Below are 26,801 nucleotides of genomic sequence, written 5' to 3'. Positions count from 1 at the left end.
TGTTACACTCTTTGTGAAATGAAATATTGTGGAAACCAATAAACTATCTATCTATCTATCTACTATGTCAGACAATGTCAAACATTTATTGAATTATTAACCTAATAACCTACCATATGTCATCTCTCTTTTGCAGATATCTGAATGATAACCTGATTGCATCTCTTCCTACTAATGTCTTTGAAGGCGTCTCTGCCAGTAGGATGTAAGATCATCTTCAATTTTGTAATTCATAGTTTATTTTTAATGTTAAAGGTAATACAAAGTTTTGGTATGGGGTCATAAATATGGTTCAAATGAACATATTTGAAGCATATGCGATCCCACAATATTCAGTGATTGTTGTCGGGGTTAAAATCGAGTCTAAAGTTATGAAATTGTAAATAATAAGACCTCGTTCTCACTCACTTTGAAAGTGGTCTTAGTTAGACGGCTCCAGAGGAACGGGTCTTGAGGAATGGTTTGCGAGCGTTCACACTCCGAGCAGTTTTTTATGGCTCAAACCGCTCCACGAGTCAATGTGGTCTTGTTGCTATGACAGCTCAGGTCAGCAGATCAATTTTTTCGCGCGCGGAACGTCACTAGCTCACTTCCATTCAAAGTACGCTTCCGTTCACATTGCACGTTAGAGCGGTCCAAACCGCTCTTAATAAGACCCGTTCCTCAAGACCACCTTGAAAGGTGGTCTTCTGGAGCGGTCCAGAAGTCCACTTCCTGGACCACTTTGACCGTTATCACTCACCTAAGAACCGCTCCTGAGGAACGGGTCTTAGTTAGACCGCTCCAACGAAGTGAATGAGAATGGGGTCTATGATATTTTTACTATAGAATATTTCAAAGGAGATAGCTTTTGAAATCTTAAAGGCATTGTTTAACGATATTTAGTATTTTACAAATCTGACATGCATGGCCCTACGTGTCATCAGTGTCTGTGATATGGTGTACAAATGAAACCCTAAAAAATTATGCTTCCAAATGATCATGAAGTGCTTCCCAAAAAGTAAAAATCTATGTGTGATTGGTCTTACTATGCCTTGTACTCATTTTCTTTTTTTTTCCCAATAAATCATGCATATATAATGAGATCAAACATAGCTTACACCCTCATCACCTTCAGCGGACAATTTTTGTACGACTCCTTTGCCTTGCATTGCCAATTTGAATATCAATTCTTTCCTAATCCCTAGCTACTTGACCAACAACAAGCTGACGGCCTTTCCAGCCGCGGCTCTCTCAACACAGTCTATGTATTGGCTTGATCTCTCCTACAACCTAATCAGTACTATACCGCCGAGCGCTTTTACATCCCTCACCAGTACCCAATATGTGTAAGTATTATAGATTTTGTTTTGATATATTCATACATTTATTTACTAATTATTTGTTTCTTTATTCATTTATCTAACTATTTATGTATTTAGTTATGCATTCATTTATTTATGTATTTATTTATTTAATTATTTATTTATTTATCTATGTATTAAGTATTATCTTTTGTTTAAGTGATGATTTATTTATTTATCCAATTATTTCTTGTATGTATTTAGGTATTTATTTGATTGTTTACCAATTTATATTTTATGCATTTATTTACTTATTTATCCATATATTTATCATTTAGTTATTCATTTATTTATTATTCATTCATTTATGTATTTATTTTGTTTATTTATTCATACATTTATGTATGTATTTATTCATTCATTAATTAGTTTATTTATTTTTTTAGTTATTTATTTATTTATGTATTTAATTATTTATGTAGTACACAAAATAACCAGCAGTGTATGCTGTAAGGGTAAGTTTATTTTAAGGCATTTGTGATTTGTTTTAGCACCCATTCAATGAGAGAAGATATGGTTTTCATTTATTACATAGCATAATACTTCTTTTAATCAACTCTTTTTTTCCCTTCATCATTTGCTTTATAATGATGCTGGTTTTAACACCATGATTTAATAGTTTTTCTTTCTTCATCAATCTTAAAATGGATTACAGTAGCGTACACATATTTGTTGCTGTTATCTGTATAGATGCATAATTTCTGTGTGAAATCATCTGTATATAGTTCATTTTCTTCATGTCGTTATTTTTTTGATCCGTTGATTTCTCTTTGCAGCTACCTTTACAACAACCAGATTCCTGAGATCCATCTTTAAATAGATTTCAGTAGTAAGGAAGGAAGGAGAGAGAGAGAGAGAGAGAGAGAAAGAGAGAGAGAGGAAGAGAGAAAGAGAGAGAGAGAGGAAGAGAGAAAGAGAGAGAGAGGAAGAGAGAAAGAGAGAGAGAGAGAGGAAGAGAGAAAGAGAGAGAGAGAGGAAGAGAGAAAGAGAGAAAGAGAGAGAGAGAGAGAGAGAGGAAGAGAGAAAGAGAGAGAGAGAGGGGTGAGGGGGGGGGACGAAAGAATATCTATGAAATGGAGGACAGAGTAAGTGAGAGGAAGTGATGGATAGAGAGACCAGGTAAAATGGGGAGAAAAATAGGGAGAAAGAAAGGGGGTTTGTGAGAGAAAGTGAGAGAGAAAGAGAAACAGATGTTAATGTTATCTGTAGATGTATAACTGAAAGATGTGTGTATGAAATAACCTGTAGTTCATTTTCTTTCTATATCTTTGTGATTTTTGCTCTGTTGTTTTCTCTTTGCAGCTACCTCGATAACAACCAGATTCTTGAGATCGGATCCACATTACTGAGTCCCTTAACCAATCTCAAAGAATTGTAAGTAACTTTATGTTTGTGAAAGAAATCAATCTTCATGATAATCATAATAAATAATGATCAAGTAATAAGTAACTCTACTGCATCACATTTTGGGTAAAGACTTGATAGAATGCTACGTTACAGACATACCAATGGAATTAAAATGTTTTTCTTAAAGAGCAAGATCTTACTTTTGCCTGTTTTAATCTATCATTTATAAGCATGTGGAGATTATCATTGTTAATGATCTCATTATTGTTCACTGTTGCCCGTTAACCCTTACTGTACTGGGGGGGGGGGGGGCCTGGGAGGCCCCCCTCGACATTTTCAGAGATCGTGCCGCAACCGCTTGGAATTTTAAATTGTCGTTTCATGACTTTTTTCCCTCAAGTCTTGCGCACATTTTGATACCATTTTCGTCAAAATCGGATATACCTGTCAGGTGTTACATAACAATTAGTATGCGCATGTCAATCAAAAAAGTGCTATAATTGCATATATTCATGTACAAGCAGAAATGTGAAGATATGAATTGATATGAAATTGCTTTTATATGTTTCTCAGAGTAACATGATGTATTCCAGAACAAAAGAATACATTAGAAATAAAACAATAGATATAATAAGAAATAAAAAACAATAGAATACATAAGAAAATAAATAGTTGAAAATCGCATCAAATTTGCATAAATTATCATTATTAATTACATCAAATAACTATTTTGTGTTAGAAAAGAAGTTTCATATGAATAATGAGTTTCAACATTAAAAACATGAATACTGACAATTTTTGTAATGATTCTAGTTCCCTAAATATAGTTCCTGATTTGATATTCATGAATGCGTAATTTGCATATTCATAATTTATGCAAATTAACCTATGCATTTTCATATATCATAAAAATAATGAAACCTCATGAATTTGAGATGAAGGAAACATTTATTCAATACATTTTCAAGATTCTTCACAAGTCTACAGACAAATATGTAGCGTTTTCTGTAAAATACATAAAATTAGCATTTTGCATAATTAATTAGGCTATAACGACAAAAATTTGCATATTAGGAAAAAACTAATTATACCATCTTGTTCCTTACGTAAATATCTACAAATATGCAAATTTTCGTGTTCATCGGACATTCGACGGCCGAGATCATAGGGGGGGGGGGGGTCTCCCAGGCCCCCCCCCCCCCCAGTCAGAGGGTGCTCAAAATAGCCCAGTACAGTAAGGGTTAAAGGTAATACAAAGTTTTGGAAAATTTTGAAAATTAGCTGGATAGTGATTCTTTACAATTTTGATATATTTGGAAGACCCTGTGGAAGTATTATAAGCACTAGAACAGGGTGCTACAAGAATTTTTTTCACCACTTGCCCTGTCGGGCAAGTGGGTTTTCAATTTACTTGCCCAAACAATATTTCCACTTGCCCAAAACTTTAAAGCGAAAAAGGACTCGAGGTTAAAGCATTTATTATCTCGTAATGATAAGTTAGTGTTTTAGATAGCAAATTAATGCACATACATGTACAGTGTAACTGTACTGAATATTATCTTCGTTTGTTCCCTTTCCTCTTCTTGGAGGTGATGCACGCAAGCCGGGAGATTTTGCTGCTGCCTGTCCTTTCCACGGGCAATCCTCCTCGCCTCCACGCACCGCACATGCCCTCTGCTCGACTCGTGCGCCTGAATGCACTGTTTCCTCAAATTAGCCGTCCCCACGTACATTGCTGCCTTTCTATCGGCGATCGCAGGAAAATCCACACATATACCACATTTCATGGTATTTTCATCACTATTGAATTGTAGCCATGGAAATTCCGTCTTCCATTTCGGAACGAACCCTCGTTGTCTGTTGTGTTCGTAGTTCGCTTTCTTGGCTGGCGGTGCCTCCATGTTTACTAGCACAATCGAGAAAAAACAGCTGATCAACGCACGTGTGTGTCTGTGCAAGCCGCTGTCATTTGGAAACGTAGGCTAATTTTCAGCTGTTAATAATTTGGGTCAACTCTTCCATCAAGAAACGTCATGTAAATAATGGGTAATCAACTATTTTAAATAAAGTACGGACATTTTTATTTCATCATTCACTGCTATAAATATCATGCCAAAATTTGTAAATTCTTACTAAATAATAATATTGAAGATATTTTACGATACATCTCGGATAAGTATGCGAAAACTAGACTAAACAACGTCGCTAAAACCATGAAAACAAAACAACAACGGCTTATATTCTGGGGGTCTCGATACTATTATCAAAATGACTCGCTCGGTCGGATCTTGAGACCGCAGTAATAAATTGAAAACGAGACAAAAACATTCATCTGATTTATATGAGCAGCGAGTTTTAAATAATATGTTCACAATCATTAACAGTCATTATGAATAAATATCAAACATTTGACTTTTTGTACTTACTAGAAAATCCCTGTTGTTTATTCCATTCCGATTCGCACGTGTTCATTTCCCTAGAATAATGACGTCATATTTGGCGTGATTCAACCAATCGGCAATCAGAGAATAGCAAAGGCCTGTCGGTGCGGCCTGCAGAGCTAGAGAGAGAGAGCGCGAATAAGCTCGCAGCTGGTACGATCGCGCTAGCTGTCTCTAGCTAGCTCACGGCCGGCCGTGCGTGGAGGCGGAGCGGCATTCATGGCTTGAAGTGTCACTGTTGCATGCGCGCTGAGCTGGCTAGCTGTCTGTGAAGTTTTTTCGAAATCGGAACGATCGCTTTTTTGCTCCTGGATTTTGACGACGGGTAAGAAGTTGACGGGTGAATGGTAGAGTTCTTGGACACTAGGAAATTACTGTAAAAGTATCACTTGCCCGAATCGGGCAAGTGATAATTTGATTTACTTGCCCGACGGCTCAATTTGGTTGCCCCGGGACGTCGGGCAAGCGGGTTTGTCGCGCCCTGCTAGAAAATTGAGCACCTAAATCACTTCAGCTTTAGAGAAAAATTTAATATCAAGATTTACCGGTGCTTCCGGTAAATTTTGACAAATTTCAAATAGCGCTTACGGCCATACAATGGTAGCTGCGACCTTGAAAATCTCAAAATATGTAGTTGTGGTATGTAATTTCCAAACGGGAATAACCAATTGGTCGATTTTAGTCAAGAAACATTGTTTTATGGCTTAATTAATATCCTAACCTTAAGAGAGGGCTATACAACATAAAGAGTTTATTATTTACAATTTCATAACATTAGACTCGATTTCAACCGCGACAAAGATTACTGAATATTGTAGGATCGCATAGGCTTCCAATATGTTCATTTGAACTAAATTCATGACCCCATACCAAAACTTTATATTACCTTTAAGTTGAAATATATTTTTCTTACCTCTTTTCACGGAATGATTGTTATGATTTATTCTTGATACTTTAGTTTATATCTTCTCAGAACTTTACTGATCAATTGCTACGACTCTTTACATTTGATGGTAATCCTCTGAGGAAAAAATATTCCAATTATTAAAATATGTGCTGCATTTAACACAATTTTAATTTGTTGTTTAATGTGGTGTGATTTGTTTCACAGAAACTTGATTAACAACAACATTTCATCAGTGGGAGATGGAGCTTTTGATGGGCTGGATAACCTACTCTACATGTGAGTATGTATGCACAGGTCGACAGGAGGGAGAGAAAGAGAGAGACAGGGGAGATGAGAGAAAGAGAGAGAGAGAGGGGAGATAGGGGAAGGGAGAGAGGGAGGGAGGGAGTGAGGGAGGGAGCTTTAGATGTGTTGGATTACCTACTCAACATGTAAGTATGTAGGTACAGATGGACATGAGGGAGAGAAAGAGAGAGAGAGAGAGGGTGAGATAGGGGAAGGGAGGGAGGGAGGGAGGGAGGAAGCTTTAGATGGGTTGGATAACCTTATCTCAATGTAAGTATGTATGCACAGGTGGAAAGGAGGGAGAGAAAGAGAGGGGCGAGATAGGGAGGAGAGAGAGGGTGAGATAGGGAGAAAGGGTCAAGGAAGGAAGAGAGAGAGGCAATGAGGGGAGGTAGGGAGAGAGGGAGTGAGAAGGAGGGAGGGAGGGAGGGAGGGAGGGAAGGAAGGAAGGAAGGAAGGAAGGAAGGAAGGAAGGAAGGAAGGAAGGAAGGAAGAAAGAAAGGAAGGAAGATTGAGATATGAGTAATATTGCTAAGGAGAATGAAAGAAAGGTAAAATCAGAGGGATGAAGAAAGAGAGATAGAGGGAGGGAGAGAGAGAGAGAGAGAGAAGAGAGAGAGGGGGAGAGATTGTTTATACTTTTCTGTCGTCAAGTAATTGATAAAATGTTATTAATTCTTCTCTCTCTCTTTACCTATAATACCTTCTGCAATACAGCTACCTGACTAACAACCGGATTGAACACTTCCCAGCCTTTAGTGCTCTAGAAGATCTCAGAACCATGTAAGTTTGTCTCTCTCTTTGCTTTCATCAGAACATGAATGTTCCTTGAACAGTCAAACCTGCTTTCTTCAGAACATGGATGTTCCTTTTACAGTCCAACCTGCTTTCATCAGAACATGAATGTTCCTTGTACAGTCAAACCTGCTTTCATCAGAACATAAATGTTCCTTGTACAGTCAAACCTGCTTTCATCAGAACATGAATGTTACTTGTACAGTCAAACCTGCTTTAATCAGAACATGAATGTTACTTGTACAGTCAAACCTGCTTTAATCAGAACATGAATGTTACTTGTACAGTAAAACCTTCTTTCATTAGAATACAAATATTCCCTAATTGTACAGTCAAACCGGTAGTAATGTGTGAATGTTATGTTTTATTTGATAGATCATTGTCTGGCAATCAGATCAGGACGCTGGGAGAGAATGCCTTCAGCCAGCTTGAGAGTGTATCGTCAGTGTAAGTATGATCTCAGCTTTAATATTAAGTCCCCTTATTTTTTTATTTATATATGTAAAACAGTTTATTGATCAGAATTATTCATGATCAGATTGCCGAATTGCAGATTCTTTCATAATCGTGATAGATCCTTTGGTTACTTTGTCAACCCTCCTGTTTGATGTTTTTGATTAGTTACAGCCAGTCTTACTTTATTCTACACAATCCTTTTGTCATGTGTAAAATTTTCAATGTTTTGTTTGTTATATATTTGTAAAATGCAAAAGAATGAAAAATCAAACAGAAATAAATATATCAAATCAAATCAAGTCAATAGGTACATAAATTGATGACACATACATGCATACATGTATATATGAAAATGCAATATCTTTGACAAATGACGTTTTCCAGGGCATCAATACATGTTTCCCATGACTAAGATGCATGTAATAGGCCTCCATTAAACTCTCTTCTTTATTTCCTTCTGCAGGGACCTTTCAGACAACAACCTAGCTTGCAGCTGTAACATCTATCTCTCCGTATACGACATCAAAGATCAAGTGACCGGGGGAGAATGTTCCACACCGGACAGTCTGACCGGTACACTCCTAGCGTCATCGCAGTCCGCATCGCCAGACTACTTTCTGAATCAAGAGAACTACTTGTTCTACTGCAGTGAGTTGTTGTTTCCAGATAGACTGGTTTACTAAAATATTCCAAATAAAACCTAAACCCTTAGTGGAAACTGTCATCAGAACAAATTCGTCAGAGCTATTGTCGGTTGAAGAAATGTCGCCGAAACAAATGTGGCAAGGCAAATGTCGCAGAACAAATGTCGTACGAGCTATATTGTATATTGTATTGTATTTATTTTCTGTCATTTAAAAAAAACATCAACAAATATACATTTACAATCACAAAGACACACTTATAAAACAAACAAAAAGAAGACAGAGGAATGGTCCTACTCAGTGTTGTTAACATAACAATGCTGTTTTACAGAGGGGTCCGTATAGACATAGAAAACATGAAAATAGATAGTACAGAGGTAAGGAAAACCTACAGCAAAATAAGAACTTACAATAGTGATAAGAAAAAATTGAAGTAAAATCAGAAAAAGGAGAAAGATATTTACGATATATACAAGGGAGAAAGCTAGACAAGTAAATTATTTATTAAAAATAAAGAAATAAATAAATAAAAAATGTTGCTGGAAGATATGTCGCCGAAACAAATGTGGCAAGGCAAATGTCGTCAGAACAAATGTCGTCCGAGCTAATGTCGCCTGAATAAATGTTGATGGAGTAAATGGCGTCAGAGCAAGTATTCGTCAGAGCTAATGTCGCCTGAATAAATGTTGACGGAGCTAATGTCGCCTGAACAAAAGTCGTCGGAACAAATGTCGCCTGAATAAATGTGGCTAGGCAAATGTTGACGGAGCAATTGAAATGTCACTAGAGCAAATGTAGCCAAAGCAAATGTCGCCAGAGCAAGTGTCGTCAGAGCTAATGTTGTCGCCTGAATAAATGTGGCAAGGCAAATGTAGTCGGTGCAAATGTCGGTTGAAAAACTTCTAACCAAAATATAAACGTTTCTTTTTTCCCCCTCCAGCTCCCTCTGAGATCAATGTGACCGCTCCAGCGTTTGAGCAGATCTTGGTTGAGTGGTTGGCACCTGACGTCCTGTACCCACCTTACATGAACCAAACTGTGTTTTCTAATAGCATAGACTGGTAAGTGTCATTGACATTGTCTTTCAGGTATCATGAAGGTCATTGACTACCAAGGTCATATTGCATTATGTCATTCTATTCTCCAACCCTTTTGTTAAAGTACAATTTGCAGTATTATAGTCCCCTATACCCACCTTACACAGACCAAACTGTGTTTTCTAATAGCATAGACTGGTAAGTGTCATTGACATTGTCTTTAGGGTCTTATGAAGGTCATTGACTACCAAGGTCAGATGACAATATGTCATTCTATTCTCTAACCGTTTTGCCAAATTACAATTTTCAAGTGATATAAATAATTACAGTCACTGTAAATGCATTATTGAATTAAATATTAATTTTTTTGTCAGAAGGCATTCAATGTTAAACATGCTGCAAAGTACATGTTGTTTATTAATCCAAGGACCATTGTAGGTTAGGACACTGCTCATCTTTTTCTCACCTTTCTCTTTGCTTCTCTTCTTTTTGTACTCGCTTAACTCCCTCCTTTGTCACCTCTTTCTGTCTCTGTACATATGTTGCTATTTCTCTCCTCCCCTCTCTCTTTCTGTCTATTTTTCTCTCTCTCCCTCTCTCTCCCTCTCTCTCTCTCTCTTTCTCTCTCTGTCTCCCCCTCTCTCACATACTGTCTTTGTCTTGCTCTCTCTCTCTCTCTCTCTCTCTATATATATATATATATATATAAACCTTATGCAATTAATTTCTCCCTCTCCCCTATAGGTCCTATGTCATCAACTGCACCAGTGCCAATGCCCCTACCATCACAGGCCTTATCGGCAACACCACGGATCTTAGCATCCTCTTTGAGTCTGACGACGGTGTCCAGTACGGAACAGACTACATCTGTACCATCAGACTAACATATTTAGGCAATACCAGTGTGGAGGGGCGGAGCATTCCGATAACAACGCTAGAAAATGTTGGTAAGTGTATTCCTGGGCCCCTTCTTACAAAGAGTTGATATCAATTGCAACTATGTAAATAAGAGATAGGAGACTGCAAACTTGTGATTGATAAGAGGACTTGCGATTGATTTGGATCAATCGTAACTCTTTGTGAGACAGGACCCTGATTGGTATCAAGATTGTTTTGTATAGAGCCGTCGTGGTCTAATGGTTAATAGGGACTTTTAGATTTGCGTGGACTGATACGTGGTACTTCCATTCACGGCAGTGCTTTAAAAGGACGTCGATCGTAGCATAGACCTATTGTCTTCGTGCGAATCTAAAAGTCCCTAATATCAGCATGGAGGGCCGAGCATACCTATAACAACACTAGAAAATGTTGGTAAGTAGAGTAATGTACAGCTGTTGTGGTCCAGTGGATACATCTCTGGACTGTGAACCATAAGGTACAGGGGTCGAATCCCAGTCGCAACACTAAAGTCCTTTGGCAAGACGATAATCTACATTTGCCACACTCCACCCAGGTGAGGTAAATTGCTTACTGGTAGGATTATTCCTTGAAGTGCACTGTGCGCTGATAACGGCTGCCGGAGCTAAGGCTTGGGTAATAACTTCCAAAGCTCTCTGGAAGTGCATAGGGACGTTATATCATATTGTGTTTTGCGATATCAATCAAGTTAGAAAACTTAAAACAAAAGCCATTTATCTGCATTTGCTTCTCTCCACCCAGGTGTAGTAAATGGGTCATGGTAGGAAGTTATTTCTTGAATGCTTTTATTGCCTATTTTGAGCAACATGATATTTTAAACCTGTGACCCATCATGCATGGATGCGCAAGTCACAACTATCTCTCTCAATACACTATGAGGTCCAAACCCCGAAACCATCTTTAGTTCTTTCTCCATCCCTCTCTATCTTAAGCCTTCTTCTTCATTGTGTCATATGATCAGTCACCTAGGTCTGACACTGTCCCAATTCTTGGATTTCTTCTTCCACGATTACCATCTATCTTCCATTCCATTCCAAGAGCAGGAGAAGATGTTTTCCTTTTCCTTTTGATATTAAAGGTATCACTGTAATCATTTACTTCATTGAAATCTCCCCCTCTTCTAACGATCTTTCATTATTCATTCCTCAGCTTCAACCAACCTCACCAAGTCGGAAGGATTGGATATTTCACTGCAGATCCTCTACTATGACTTTAGGTATGTAGTATTTATGTACGGCTCGCAATCTTTGGTTCATCTTCATGAAAAGATGCAAAAGCCTTTGAAGTTTACCAAAACAAGAAGGAGAGACACAGAGTAAGGCAGAGAGAGGAAGAGATACTAGGAGAAAGAGAGAGATAGAGAGAGAGACAGAGAGAGAGAGAAAGAAAAAGAGAGAGAGAGATAGAGAGAAAGAAATAGAGAGAGACAGAGAGAGAGAGAAAGAGACAGAGACAGAGAGAGAGAGAGAGAAAGAGACAGAGAGAGAGACAGAGAGAGAGAAAGAAATTCCATCATCCACCATGGAATTAACATTGTTTTATCATTCCATCCATAGTGCCGCTGAAGAGGATTTTGATTCCTCCACCAAAATCTTGAAGACGACGCCCACCTATGTTGACAGCCCTTTTCCTGCTTGGCTGCGAGAATCGGACGACCCGACCCTTGACACCTTCTCAGACTGGTTCAGGAATGTGGATAATAACTACGTGTTTGAGACCAACATTGTCATCCCCTGGCTGAATACATCGTCTATATATGACCCAATTAATAGGTCTGTACTATAACAACTTTTGATTGTAATAAAGATTATACGGTATATTCATTATTTTTGAGATACACGTTGTTATTCATAGCATAATTATTCATAACAATGTGCATGCCGCAATGGAAGAATTTATAATACACTACAATATGAGAATATAGCATATCAGTTTAGTGTATTCAAGTTTTAGTCTTGGAATTACAATCATTTTGTTCAAACTAAAAACCTCGTAAAAAAGGGGGAAATGTTTCATGTGTCCCTGTTTGGGAAGGTGATGAGTAATACACTGTAATTGTTGAGCCTGATTAAATTAGCAAGAGGGTTACTGCCAGCCAAATAATGATAAAAGCTTTAATACTGTAAATCTCTGTGTATAAGACGCACCTGTGTTTAGGCCGCACCCCTATTTTGAGCCAAGAAAAAAAAAAAAAAAAATTGGCAGCAAGCCAGGTCCGTTATAAAAAACCCACGCGGGAAGGACTTTCATTTAAATTTTAGGATAGCTGCCATTATGGCACTATAGCATTTGGGGGAATTCAGTCCTGCTAGGCACCCATTTACCTCACCTGGGTCAAGTGTGGCAACTGTAGATTAATGTCTTGCCAAAGGATGTTAGTGCTGTGGCAGGCATTTGAACCCTATACCTTGTGGTTCACAGTCCAGTGACTTATCCACTAGACCACAACATCTCTACATGAATTCTAATTCAATTAAATACATTATGTAATGGCTCTGCTTGCAGTGTAGGTGTAAATCCTGTGAGTTATATTCTGTTGGGAAGTTGTTTTCTGATGACTGATTTATCAATATACACTCACACAACACACTCACAAACTTATACACAAAGATCATTTAAACACTTACTTTTTCATTTTAAGATTTACCTTAAGAATTTTCTTTTGAGGCTGCCATCGCTTATGATTGCGGTCTCCTGCACTTTTTAAACAGATAGTTTGGATAATACTTTAACTTTATAATAATATGTTATAGAAATATAAAGTTTCAGTATCATATGTACATATGTTAAAAAAAAAAAAAAACTGTTTGACATGAAGTTATTATTGTTTGTATATTTTGTATTATACCTTACGTTTATATGTTCTTTATTATTCAGTTATTATATTTGGAAAAATGCAGAAATTAAATCAAAATAACAATCTTACAGGTACTGGTCAGAATCCTATTTTCCTCTGGATGGTCTAGGCTATGCTGCAGAAGACCAGAGAGACTGTTCCTACGTCCTTCGTAACTTTGGGTAAGTTTCTTAGTCATGGATGCCAGTTTGCAAAGCCTTCGCTCGATTTCAAGCCCTGTTGCTTCTTCATTTCAATTTTTCACTGTTCTTGTCAGGGGAAAACCTATAAGATAAATCACGCTATGATCTCTTTCAGGCACAATGGGTAAAGCAACTTGCACTCCTTGCTACAATAATAATAATAACTAGACTTTAATTCGTCACTTTGACGAATTAGGTGATACGTGCTATTTTGTTATCATGAAAGTGTGCCGATGATGATCTAATGACAATGATCATAAATACGATAAAGACCATGATTAAGAGCGGTATAGCGCCCCATTCAGGTATTCGATAGAGATTTGTAGAATCAGGATTTGAGAAAAAGTCGCCTAACACGCAAACTAAGAAAATTCTGACATGTCACCTTTAATTGAAATTTTCACTATGATGATGTCATCGAAATGATAAATAATGTACGTCTATATTGTAGATAATTTATTAGCTACACCGTATCAAAATTTGGGAGAACATAGAATACAAATAAGCTAGATAGTGCTCAAAGATCAATGTCATGAAGATTCATGATGTGAACGAAATTCACCTTCCTTAGGCATAACATGCAAATTGAGAAAATTCTGACATGTGGCCTTTAATTGAATTTTGTACTATAATGACGTCAATAAAATAAAAAGCAGTGTGTAGTGATCTTGTAGGCAGTTCCCTAAGCTACAAGATACCGCAATCTGGAAGAAAATCAGTCAATATTATGAGAAATACACTAAATTTTCAAAAAATATAATGACGTTATAATATGCAATTTTGTATTTTGACTTCCAAGGCCATTATGATGACGTCAAGATGTATTTAATGGCCAAATGAGCTATGAAATCATATCTCCGACTCTCACTCTATCAAAATATGAAAAAAACTTGGCAGTCCTTATTCATCCCAATGGACTTTTTATAGGCATGTTTTTTCCCATATATACTATGTAATACATGAACTCGCGCACAAGGATATTTATCTTGAACGGACGCTCATTCCGTTATTAATAGTGATAAAGAGATTAACATGGTATCAAAATGCTTGGAAAAATGTGCCAAACATGATGACATAGAAAATTTGGCGATTATATGTTGCAAAATGCCAGAACGCGCAAAAAACGTGCGCGCATGCGCGTTTGAGTGATTTTTTGTCAAATGCTCCATATGGCTTGATACGTGTGCAAACAAAATTGGGAATGATTTGGAGCATTTTAAATTTTTGCGCGCACGTAAACGCGCGCACGAACGCGTCCGCGCGGATTTGCGCACGTTTTTTAATCTCAAATTGACCGGAAGGATATTGATCTTATTCATGATAAAAATGAATGAAAAATTACTTTCCGTTATGAAGATATGATCATAAGTTGATTTTTACAAAATGGCGCCTGGATGACGTCACGATAAGTTCGAGTCTTTGAAAAGTCATGCAGTTCTAAGTTAGACTAAGATCTATCATCATTGAAAGTTTCATGACAATGGCTTTTGCCATTCTTGAGATATCCTGCGAACAAAATTGAGGAAGAATAATAATAATTTCTTCTATACAGACACAAAATAAATACTAGACTTTAATTCGTCACTTAGACGAATTAGGTGATACGTATGATAATGGTTTACATAACGAATAATGCATTACACGATATATTATTTTGTAAAATGCTTCTCCCATTCGTATGCTTCTCCCATTATGATCTATTCATATGTCAAGATTAAATTGTGTCTCCTTGATCATCATGGATCTAGGGAAGATAGATTGAAACAATATATGACCTTTGACCCTGTGCAGTAACCAATTACACATTTGACTCTAATTTACATCATAAAGAACAGCTTTTGACGATTTTATCTTATTCAAAGAAATGAAAATGTAATTGATAAATGATTATCATCATTATGATAATGATGATCATGATGATCATGATCATGAGCGCGATCATGACATCTTATTGAAAAAATGAGGGTTGATTTAGATAGCATATAGTCTCAGCTACAACATACTAAAAAATTAACAAAATCCAAGCCGAAATAACGGCGATATTGCTCGCAAAAGACAGGAATGTAGACTCCAGATTTTAGAAAAAGTCATCTCCCACAGGGATTACACGCAAAAAGTAATGGATTAAGTGAAAATAGGGTAATAATAAAGTAAAAAGGGTTATTTTATAGTATTAATGACTGCTTTGAGAGAAATAGTTGTTTTATTACGCTCAAGGGAAGGTTAGAATTGTGCTATTCCCCGAGGCTTGCCGAGGGGAATAGCCCAATTGTAACCTTCCCGAGAGCGTATGAAAACAACTATTTCTCGAATATTAAAGCAGTCATTAATACTTTTATATGCCGAAAAAAAATAGACTAAAAAATAAAAAATAAAAAATACTTTTTTTTTTGGTCGAAGATGAGATTCGAACTCTTGCGTACAAAAGGTGTTGATTGTTCAGTCAGCGCCTCAGACCTCTCGGCCATCGCGCGCTATCAAAATGCTTGGTAGTTTTGTACGATATATACATTAAAATGGATTGAAACCGGCTTCGCGTGTGATGAATGCTTCGCAAAAGCTCCATATACGGACTCTTCTTTTACTTTTGCAATGCATATTGGCACGAACTTAGATCAAGATCTATCGGCAGATGTTGTTTTTTTGTTTTTGAGAGTTAATTTTCGTCTTCATGTCAACAATGCAAGATAAAATTGTCGGTAAGATCGATCGAGATTCAATTATATTGAAATTGCCGACCAATTTTTCGCACACGTATGGTATCCTCCATCGCTCAAACCATTTTTTAACATGTAAACCTATGGGGTAACCATGGAGACTGACCTATTTTTTTAATAACCATGGTTATTAAAAATATTGAAATGTTTTATGCATGGTTACCGGGAATTTTACAGGAACAGTTGAAGTTTATGAATGCAATTCGACCAATCAGATGGCTGGATTTCTTAAGTGAGGTATATAAATGACATTATTTGCGAATCTACGTGTTTAAATAATCAAAGATGATGGTACAGTGAAGGTCAAAAGGAAAAAAAAGTGAAGAAAAAAATTGTTGGAGACACCCGGACTCGAACCAGGGATCTCGAGGTTGGAAGTCAAGTGCGTTACCGATATACCAAAACATCTCCCATAGCGATTACACGTAAACGGGAAATGGAATTCAGAAATCCTACTTTGCAAGTGAAATATGAGCATGATCCCGGCATCTGATCGAACAATAAAGGGCACACTTGTGATAGCTCATTGTCTCAGCTACAACATATCCGAAGCTCAGCGAAAACGAAGCTAAAACAACGGAGATTTTGCTCGCGAAAGACAGGAGTGTAGAATCCAGTTTTGAGAAAAAGTCATGTCCCATAGAGAATACACGCAAAATGTGAAAAATTGACATGCCTCCTTTAATCGCAAAATACACCATGATACTTTTGTCAAAAATAAAAATTGTGAATACTGCATTTGTAGAAAATTTTCTCAGCTAAACATATCAAACTTTGAAAGAAAATTGATTGAAATTTACAGAGATACAATCAATTTTCCAAAAATATGCTGACGTCATAATATGCAAATTGAAATTTTGAGTTTGGAGGCCATTATGATGACGTCATGAGTTAATTGAGGATCAAATGAGACATGAAATCATATCTCCGACTCATAATTTATCCAAATATGAAAAAATATTAGGAGTTTCTATCTATTCTAAAGAGTTACAATGAATTTTATATAGGCATGTTTTTGCCCATGTATTGTGTATAAAGAAAACGCAAATCCGCGCGTGCTGTCAACTTTGACGGACGCTCATTGCGTTAATAAAAGGTGAACAAATAATCAAAATGCTTGGAAAAATGTACCGAATATGATGACAGAAAAAAATCGGCGATTCTATGTTGCAAAATGCCAGTACGCGCGAAAACGCGCGCGCATAAGCGTGTGCGTAATTTTTTTATCAAATGCTCCATATGACCTGAAACGTATGCAAAAAAAAATTAAGACGATTTTGAGCAATTTAAAATTTTACGCGCGCACAAACGCGTACGCGCATTTTTGCGTGCATTTATTGACCTGAAATTGACCGGACGGATACTGATCTTAATCCTGATAATTATAAATGAAAAATTACTATCCGTTATGAAGATATGATCATTAGTTGATTTTCACAAAATGGCGCCTGGATGACGTCACGATGACTTTGAGTCTTTGAAAAGTCACGCAGTTCTAAGTAAGACTAAGATCTATCATCATTGAAAGATTCATAACAATGGCTTCATTCAGTCTTGAGATATCCTGCGAACAAATTCGAGGAAGAATAATAATAAATAATAAATAACAATCTTGACGAAATCAATAGGTGATACGTAGACTTCGTTACGTATCACCTAATAATAATATGTCTTGTTTAACTACCGTAATTAACGGTGTATTAACCGCACCTTTTTGCCGCCGAAAAAAATCTAAAGTTGGGGGTGCGGTTTATACACGGTACACAAAAAAAAAAAAAAAAAAATTAAAGTTTTGATTTATGCCCCTCCACCTGGCGCTATGCCTGGCAATGTCTCCCAGCTCAGTAATCGGTGTGTTGACTCACCATTCGGAAACTAGAACAACACTCAAATTTGTCTGTCATCTTGGTTTGAAAGTAATCTTTTTGATAGATTTCAATATGTAGTTGATAATAATAATTCCTCCAATTTTTCTTCTATTACACGGCGTACCACAAGGTTCAATCCTAGGTCCTCTACTGTTTTTTATGTCGGCAAAAAAAAAAAGTCAGCAATTTTTTTTTTTTTTTTTTTTTTTAAGGGCGAAAAAGAGGGGTGCGGTTAATACACGAGGGCGGTTTATACAACGTTAATTACGGTAGGGTATAGCCTCATCAGTATTAACCGTATTCTAACCGGGCTATTTCGGACCAGGTTTTTTACCAGGGTAGACCACTGAAACACCATAAATATAACAGTATCATGTACTTTTCCATCATCACCATTCAGGTTCACAAGTGCGATCCGAACCGGGATGCATTTCAACGGCAGCGAGGAGATCGCGGTTGGAGGAGGAGAAGAGATCTTTGTTTACGTCAATAAGATACTAGTCTTACAAGCCCAGAGAGAATACCAATCGGTTACTACATGTAAGAAGGTCAGCTTGGCTAATGCCTACGGTAAGTTAGCGTCGGGCTGGGATTTGAACCACATACCTTGTGATTTGCATCCGGGTGACTTATCCACTAGACCACAACAGCTCTACAGTTCTGCCTCTAACAATAGATCATTAAAAAAAATCTATGACTACTGAATTTCTCCAATCCTTAGGCTAAATGCATGAAACACAGGGAATGGATTTATACATCAGAGACTTGTACGATTTGCAGATTATTAGGCTATAAAAAATCACAATATTGATTGCTGACATGTTTAATCACCATAATCCACTATTTTGTAATCAGAAGCAAATCGATTTTGCAGAATTTAGTAATATACACATGCAACCATGCAGTTTGATCTTAATCTTAGTAGCACTGTAGTGTGGTTAGTGTGTAAACACAAAATGATTATAGCTGTTGCCAATTTTTTTAGGAAACACTGATTCATTTGATTATTTAAAAAATCTGTGTTTTGGACTTATCAACCCATATTCAGATATGGCACAATAAACATTCGGCCAAAAAAACTGTCATGTTAACAAATAATAACTTAACCTGTAAATGAATGGCAACTAAATGCAACAAATGACCAGTTCATATTCACTGAGCCCTGTGTTTATGAGATAGAGAAATATGATGCGTTTGCACTTAACGTCTGTTTTGCTACATCATATCCGAGCAAGCCTTTACAGTGCCCAAAATAGAAATAGCATGCATCAAGTGTTTGATCCTTTGAATAGAAGTTGATGAAGTTTGCAATAAATGTCAAGTGTCTCTTTGTTTGGAACACAGGAGGAGGCACAATCACACCACAGGAGGGCAGTATTGTGAATGGAGAATGTGTTATCACCGGGAGCGTTCCTGCAGAAGCGGTTACACTCGACCTTGTGGTGAGAACATACAGTTATTCATACTTCACAATTCAAAGCAAAGTCAGGACTGTACTACTTGTAGCTATATACTTGCGCCCTCTATACAGCCAATAATGCCTAGGCGGTAAAGTCCATGTTTCACTACCATACATAAGTACTGGGTAGATGTAACAATTCAATACTCTTATTCTGGTCCTCATACTCATTGTTCGATTTGTCAGAATTTTGCCTATATAACTAATACAATATTGCTAAAATAATGTTTGTATATACATGACAGTTTGGGACTATCCAATTGTATAAAGTTCTGTTGTCAGCTTTTGTTTCAGGTAATGGTGCCCCCCTCCCCTCCTCCAAGCTCTGAGAGAATCAATGAAAATCTGCAATTACACTTTCAATTTGACATCTAAGTTTACAGATGTACTGTATATAAGTTGCTTAAGATGTTACTTATAGTTGCATTTTACTGGTATGAAATGATCTTATCTATCTATATCTATCTTACACGTAAGCCTAGATCACAGATGAAGTGTCATAGTCAAGTGGTCTAAGCACTTGACTTCAAATTCAAAGGTCTTGGTTCGATACCGACACCTCATTAATGTCCTTTGGCAAGGCATTAATCTACATTTGCCACTCAATACCCAAGAGAGAAATGGGGACCCGTATAAGGATGACGAAAGCACTTGTGTTAGTAATTTCCTATGCCCTCACAGTGACCATATGGTATGAATGCTCCCCAGGGAGTGGAAATAGTGCACATTGCGCCTGAATGAATCCGATGACTGGGCTAATAATTATCTGTAAAGCGCTTAGAGACTGTATACTCTACTAAACGCTATATGAATCCAGATTATTAGTATTCCGCAGTATGAAAATGGGTCTTTGGGCTAATGATGCATGTAGATTTGGTCTCATGCCTATTGTTATCTCGTCATTTTCAGGTCGGTGATGCGTATAGATTTGATATCTTCCATACGGAGAGACAGATGTGTGCTTCAGATTTCTTCCTAGAGCTGAAGAGTTTCAACGTGATCGGAGAAGATGAGAGAATCATTGATCATTCCATTCATATCAATGAGGGTTTGGACATCAATGGCATTGTGCAAACTCTGTCAGTAGCAGATTATTTCTCTACTGGCCCCAACTATAATGTTTCTATCATTAGTGGTAAGATATTCTATGAGTTTTCATATAAAACAAAATCTTTGCTTACAAATATGATTTTTAGTAAAAGGTTTAGTTTTAAAAGCCAGTGATGTAATGATTTTTCTGAGAATGAACTTTTTGTTAGTGAGATTCAATTATAACTGCTAAATACTATTTATTTTTCTTGAAGTAGGGAATGTATTCAAACAACAGTTTTCTTTACATGATGTTTTTTGTCTGTATATTTCCTAAGATTTCACAATTCCATTATTTAATGAAAGCCACTATCTAGGATACAGCATATCGAACTTTGTGTTACAGTGATGTTCCATTGTTACACTGCATGATTAACTCTTTGTAAATGTAATTATGTGTATATGTAATACAAAAAAGTAGTGATCGGTTCAAAGCAAAAGAGACATGATTTTGACAATATTGGTTTGGATAATTTAGACCACCATAATATTTTAACCTGGAAAGTCGGCATAGATATCAAATTAAATGTTCATGTTTCTTCGTTTTGAAACCAAGGTAACGAGGCTAGACACTTTACCATAAAGAACTACACGGCAGAGAACATTAATGCTGGGATCATCCCCTCCACTGTGGAACCCACCCCTACCTACACCATTGATGGAACGTCCTTTGTCACCTGCTCTTTCGATCCTGTGCAAAGTAAGTATTGTGTGCGCTTCATGTTATTCAAATTTGTCCAAAATGTTCATGATGATGATGAGGACGGGAAGGATTTTGATGGTGATGGTGACAGTGATGGTGGTGATGGTGATGATGATGATGGTGATGGTGGTGATGATGATGGTGGTGATAATGATGATGATGGTGATGATGATGATAAGGATGAGGATGATGATGATGAGGATGAGGATCATGATGATGATAGTTATGATGATAATGGTGATGAGGAGGATGATGAGTATGATGATAATGGTGATGATGATGGTGAGGATGATGATGATGATACTGATGATGTTGATGATGCTGATGATGAGGGAGATGACAATGATGATGTAGATGATGGTCATGGTACTGATGATCATAATTATGGTGACGGTGGTAATGAGGAAGAGGATAATATGATTATGATTGTAGTGATGATGATGAAGATTTTAATAATGATGGTGATGGCTGTTGTAATCATGATAATAATCATGAATAATATTAATGAAAATAAATATACCCAAGAGAACTTTCAACATATGACTGAGGCTATTTTTTTTGTTTTACATGCCGTGAAAAGCTGTGTACATAATAAGCACTCTTTTGTTAAAAGTATGTAAATAATTTGATGTTATGAATTTAAAAAATCAGAGGCTCTGAATATATGTGTATGAATGTATCTAGTATATTGTCCTTTTATATGTCATTTATTTGAAGTGTATTTTAACCATCATAATGTATCTTACCTTGTAAATGACCATGCAATTCAGCTTCGGCTGCAAGAACTACATATTGAATAATGAACCCTTATTGAATTGAATTGAATAAAATCTGTTTCTTTCTGTTGTTCTATAGTCGCTGAGCCTGATGAGACAGGCATCCAGGAGTATGACGTCTACACAGATCAAGCTCTACTCACCATCGACGTTAAAGTGGACTATGAGGTCGCCTACGACTACCTTCTCATCATCAACGTAGAAGACAATAACTCATCTCCACCTCGTTCAGGAGAGTTAGCGGTTCAGGTGGGTGTTTCACAAAGATTCTAAGTTGAACTTATCTCTAAGTTGGACTAAACAATTATGGAAAGCCGTTAGCATCTGTCAAATATTTTGTAAAAGGTATTTCAAAAGGCATAAAATGTTGATTCAAATAAATTAATATTTTTTATTATCAAGGTGATTTCATGTTCTTGATGTGGAATTTATGAAAAGTCTAAAATACTTGAATTTTTGCTTTTGAATATATTTCATTATAGAGCTACAAATGGCTCTCCATAATATTTAAGTCCAACTTAGAGTTAAGTTTGACTTAGGATCCTTGTGAAACACCCCCTGGTATACTTACAGCTGACACTTTTTGTGGAGGTGTTGTGGTCTAGTGGATAAGTCTACTGGCTTTGAACCACAAGGTACGGGATTCAAATCCCTGCCATATCTCCAACGTCCTCTGGCAAGACATTAATTTACATTTACTACACTCGACCTACGTGTGGTTAATGGGAACCTGGCAGGAATTAATTCCTTCAAATTCTAGAGCGCCATAATGGCAGCCATGCTAAAGCCAAAGTAATAATTTTTGTGTCTGACAGACGTAGGCGATGGATCCTTGTGCCCACAGTAACGTTACAATTTCACACAATATCCTATCAACCTTTATTCCTTTGGCAAGGCTAGCTCATGCATCTAACAAAGCATTATACTATGTAATGTTTTCAGGTATAACCTGAATCCGATGACTGGGGTAATGATATATCTGTTAAGCGCTTAGAGACATCGTTGATGTATTAAGCGCTGTATAAAAGCGGAATATTATTATTGTGTTTTGTATTGTTACTTTCTCTGCTCATAGATATATGTTGATGATATCAATGATAACTGCCCCATCTTCAGCGGTGACGACAGTTTCCAATTCTTCCCTCTCCCCGTTCTGAACAACGCTGAGCTGGCGGTCGTCAATGCCAGTGACCAAGATTCAGGAGTTAATGCAGAGCTGACTTACCTCTCTCAAGCTCTCTCAGAAGAGTAAGTGAAACTTAAACCCCAACTTTACTACTTGTAGCTACTTGCTCCCTCTATATAGAAAACAATGCCTAATCGGTGCATGTTGGTCCCCCATGATCCTCTTTTTCTTATGTTAATTAAGAATTGAGTTGATGAGATAGCCACCTGTCAGTGACCTCGCTGGGTGGTCTAATCTCTCCTGTCCACACTAAAACGTATTATAAAGGCTTGTTCAGATACGGAGAGGTAAATCATCGCAAAATCCGCAATGCTTCTCTGTGTGTCAATGAATGGCCACTGGATGCAACCAAAGACTTGTGCGTATTCACTGAGCTCTGTGTTATAAGATACAGAAATGTGATGTGTGTTACACTTTATGTCATCATGAATAAACCACCACGGTTTATGCCACACCATGTCTGACCTAGCCTTAACTGAGCTTTTTGAAAGCTAGCTTTCACTGAAAGGGGAGAGGGGAGGGGTGGTAGGTGTGTGTCATTTTGATGCTTTCATTTCGTTTCATTTCATTTATTTGCATTTCCAATTTTGAATTCTTCTTCTGTGTCCATCATCTGAGCTCAAATGTTCTGCCATGCTCTTGCACACTGTAGAGTCTTCTCATTTGCTGCCACTAGGTCTTAAACATTACATCATGATGACTTGTCCAGGGCATGGTTGATGATCACAAAAAGATATACAAACTTACTATTAATAAATATATAAACCTCATATATATATATATATATATATATATATATACAGAGAGAGAGAGAGAGAGAGAGAGAGATTATCTAAATCTAATTATTCACCAATATCTAAGATATTGTCTTTACTGAATATACAATTTCCATGCCCTTTCTTTCCTTCCCTCTTGCAAAGTTTCAATGTTAATTAATTGGATGTAATTTGTAGTGCAAATTCTTTTTCATTTACTCATCAACTATTCTCCTTCTAAACCGCTTAGAGGCATTATGGAATTTGCGGTATAGAAATATCTTATTATTGTTAATTATTATTATTATTAGGCATTTAGCTACGCTATTACTAGTACACCAGGGAATAATTTTCCTCAAATATTTTGATTAGCAATTTCAGATTTCCTGAATCTGGCATTGTGATCTTGGGAGATTTCAATGACATGGATACCGATTCTCTAGCATCCGAAATCGATTTCTCCCAGATTGTTGACAAACATACGAGAGGCGACAACGTCTTAGACAAGGTCCTGACAAATATCGCTAATGATTACAACCGACCAGCAGTCATCAACCCGATTCGTAACAGTGATCATAGAACGATCATTGTTTCTCCGAAGGCCACTATTCCCAAACCGAAGCGACAGAAGATATCAATCCGCCCCATTAGAGATTCTTCTATCAGGTCCTTTGGCCAGTGGCTGACCTCTGTAGATTGGAGTTGGCTACTTGATCTTGAAAATGCTGCTGATATGCAGGTATCATTTCAAGATGAGCTAACCACGGCTTATGAGAGATGCTTCCCTCAGATTACATTTGTACGGAGAGATGATGATAAGCCTTGGATGAACAATCGTATTCGTTCTCTGATCGACCAGCGCCAAGCTGCCTATCAATCAGGAAACCTTCCACGTTATAGCCAACTCAGAAAGCAAGTAGAGCGGGAAATTAAAGCTACCAAGAGCAAATTCTTCCTTGGAAAGGTGTCACACCTGAAGAAATCACAACCTGGGAAATGGTACAAGGAGATCCGTAACATTACTAGTGTAAAAAAGACATCAAATAAGCTACCTGGATCTCATATGGCACCCGCCAAGCAGGCTGACTGGATAAACTCCCACTTTGCGAATGTCTGTTCCTCCCTACCACCCCTGGATCGCAGGTCTCTTCCGGCGTACTTGCCAGCTGATTCACCACCGGAAATCCAACCTTACCAAGTGTACAATAAATTGAAGAAACTGAAGATCTCAAAGTCATCTCATACTAATGATATTCCTTTGAGACTTGTTCGTGAGTTTGCTGTCGAATTATCTGTACCATTATCTATCATTTTCAATTCCTGTCTACAATCGGGTTTGTTTCCAGAGTATTGGAAAATCGGTAACATCATTCCGATTCCTAAAGTAAACCCATGCAATTCTCTGGATCAGTTACGTCCTATCTCTGTAACACCAGTCTTTGCTCGTGTCTTTGAGGAGTTTCTTGTGGAGTGGATTAGACGTGATATTGCCGATCATATAGACCCCCGACAGTTTGGCAGTGTCAGAGGCTCTTCCACTGTACATTACCTCCTCAGCCTGGTTGATTGTATTTTGCATGAAACTGACAAATCGGGAACGATTGCATCAATTTGCACAGTTGACTATGCCAAAGCATTTGATGCTATCGATCATACCGTTTTAGTAACTAAGATGATAAATATGGGTGTCAATCAATCTATCATTTCCGTTGTGTGTGACTTCCTGAGTAACAGATCCCAAACTGTCCGCCTTGGTGGCATTACCTCTCAAGTTCAATCCATAACATGTGGTGTCCCACAGGGCACCAAGCTTGGCCCAATCCTATTTCTGATCATGATCAATGATGCTGCAGATTTCACCCCAAATAGATGGAAATATGTTGACGACCTTACCCTAGCAGAATTCAGAAAACATACTCAGCAATCACAATTGCAAGATCAGGTCTCCCAGCTAACCCAATGGTCCAGCACAAATCACATGACGCCTAAACCGTCAAAATGTAAGATCCTTAATATATGCTTCATGCGAAACCCTCCACCTTTCCCTGAAATCAAGATCGGCGATTCTGTTCTTCAGGAAGTCACACACCTGTCACTGTTAGGAGTTACCTTGCAATGTAATATGAAGTGGGGTCAACAAATTGATCTCGTCGTTCAAAAAGCTTCGAGACGATTGTTTATGTTGTGTATCTTGAAGAAATACAATGCATCCTGTAGTGATCTAGTTACCATTTACGCATCCCATATCCGTCCCATTCTAGAGTATGCCTCACCTGTCTGGTCTTCTTCAATCACTTGTCAACAGTCTGAGAAAGTTGAGAGAGTTCAGAGACGGGTGACCAAGATCATTCTCGGTTTCACCCCTCTCACCTATGATGAAAGGCTAGAGAGTCTAAATCTGACCTCCCTTCAAGCAAGAAGATTAGAGCTTGATGCTAAGTTTGCCCACTCGTTACTGACGTCCCGACACAGAGACTTACTTCCACCATCTAAAGATTCCTTGCCCAATTTTCGCCCCCTCCGTAATAATCATGGTTTGGTCATTCCTAGGTGCAGGACTAGCCGATATCAAAATTCTGCTGTTCCTTCTCTTGTTCGTGCAATTAATAAGCCTTGATCCTCTCTCTCTCTATCTCTATCTCTATCATCTCTCTCTCTCTCTCTCTCTCTCTCTATCTCTCTCTCCCTCTTGCCTTATTCCTCAGAATCTTTTAATTGACACATTCACAATTTGGTGTACATTATATTTTAATAATGGCATTGTATAACTAATTTCTGTGTGGTTATCTTATCAACTCAAACGTAATTATGTTAATTCAGGTTTTAAGGCTTTTATCGTTGCCTATCTTCAAAATATTTTCCCCCCTTTTTTCTTTGATTGTTTGGTTGCTCAACATTATTTTGGTCTGTTTATCTGCTACCATTACCATATATCAGTTTAGTAATTTTATGATCTTGACCCTACTCTCTCTTAGTTTATTTTGGTATTGTATTGATGGAATTGTATTATTTTTGTCATCTTTATTTCGTATTGTA

The 26,801-nt window shown here is 37.4% G+C and overlaps 1 protein-coding gene across 1 annotated transcript in view; it reads left to right on the top strand.

Annotated features, from left to right (window-relative positions):
* Window positions 1–26,801, top strand: part of LOC594361 — an 82,344-nt gene that overhangs the window by 27,810 nt on the left and 27,733 nt on the right. Inside the window, exons 26-43 of the mRNA XM_030993900.1 lie at window positions 137–205; window positions 1,188–1,328; window positions 2,646–2,717; window positions 6,243–6,314; window positions 7,041–7,106; window positions 7,494–7,565; window positions 8,038–8,222; window positions 9,159–9,279; window positions 10,000–10,202; window positions 11,323–11,389; window positions 11,730–11,945; window positions 13,102–13,191; window positions 18,198–18,367; window positions 19,142–19,239; window positions 20,166–20,391; window positions 20,902–21,045; window positions 21,904–22,073; window positions 22,900–23,072. Of these exons, the coding sequence (XP_030849760.1) occupies window positions 137–205; window positions 1,188–1,328; window positions 2,646–2,717; window positions 6,243–6,314; window positions 7,041–7,106; window positions 7,494–7,565; window positions 8,038–8,222; window positions 9,159–9,279; window positions 10,000–10,202; window positions 11,323–11,389; window positions 11,730–11,945; window positions 13,102–13,191; window positions 18,198–18,367; window positions 19,142–19,239; window positions 20,166–20,391; window positions 20,902–21,045; window positions 21,904–22,073; window positions 22,900–23,072 (2,355 nt within the window). The remainder of the gene's footprint in view (window positions 1–136; window positions 206–1,187; window positions 1,329–2,645; window positions 2,718–6,242; window positions 6,315–7,040; window positions 7,107–7,493; window positions 7,566–8,037; window positions 8,223–9,158; window positions 9,280–9,999; window positions 10,203–11,322; window positions 11,390–11,729; window positions 11,946–13,101; window positions 13,192–18,197; window positions 18,368–19,141; window positions 19,240–20,165; window positions 20,392–20,901; window positions 21,046–21,903; window positions 22,074–22,899; window positions 23,073–26,801) is intronic.

The sequence above is a fragment of the Strongylocentrotus purpuratus genome, unplaced genomic scaffold (assembly GCF_000002235.5).
Source record: "Strongylocentrotus purpuratus isolate Spur 01 unplaced genomic scaffold, Spur_5.0 spur5_scaffold_20, whole genome shotgun sequence".
NCBI lineage: Eukaryota > Metazoa > Echinodermata > Echinoidea > Camarodonta > Strongylocentrotidae > Strongylocentrotus > Strongylocentrotus purpuratus.
This window is presented reverse-complemented; position numbering and strand designations above follow the sequence as displayed.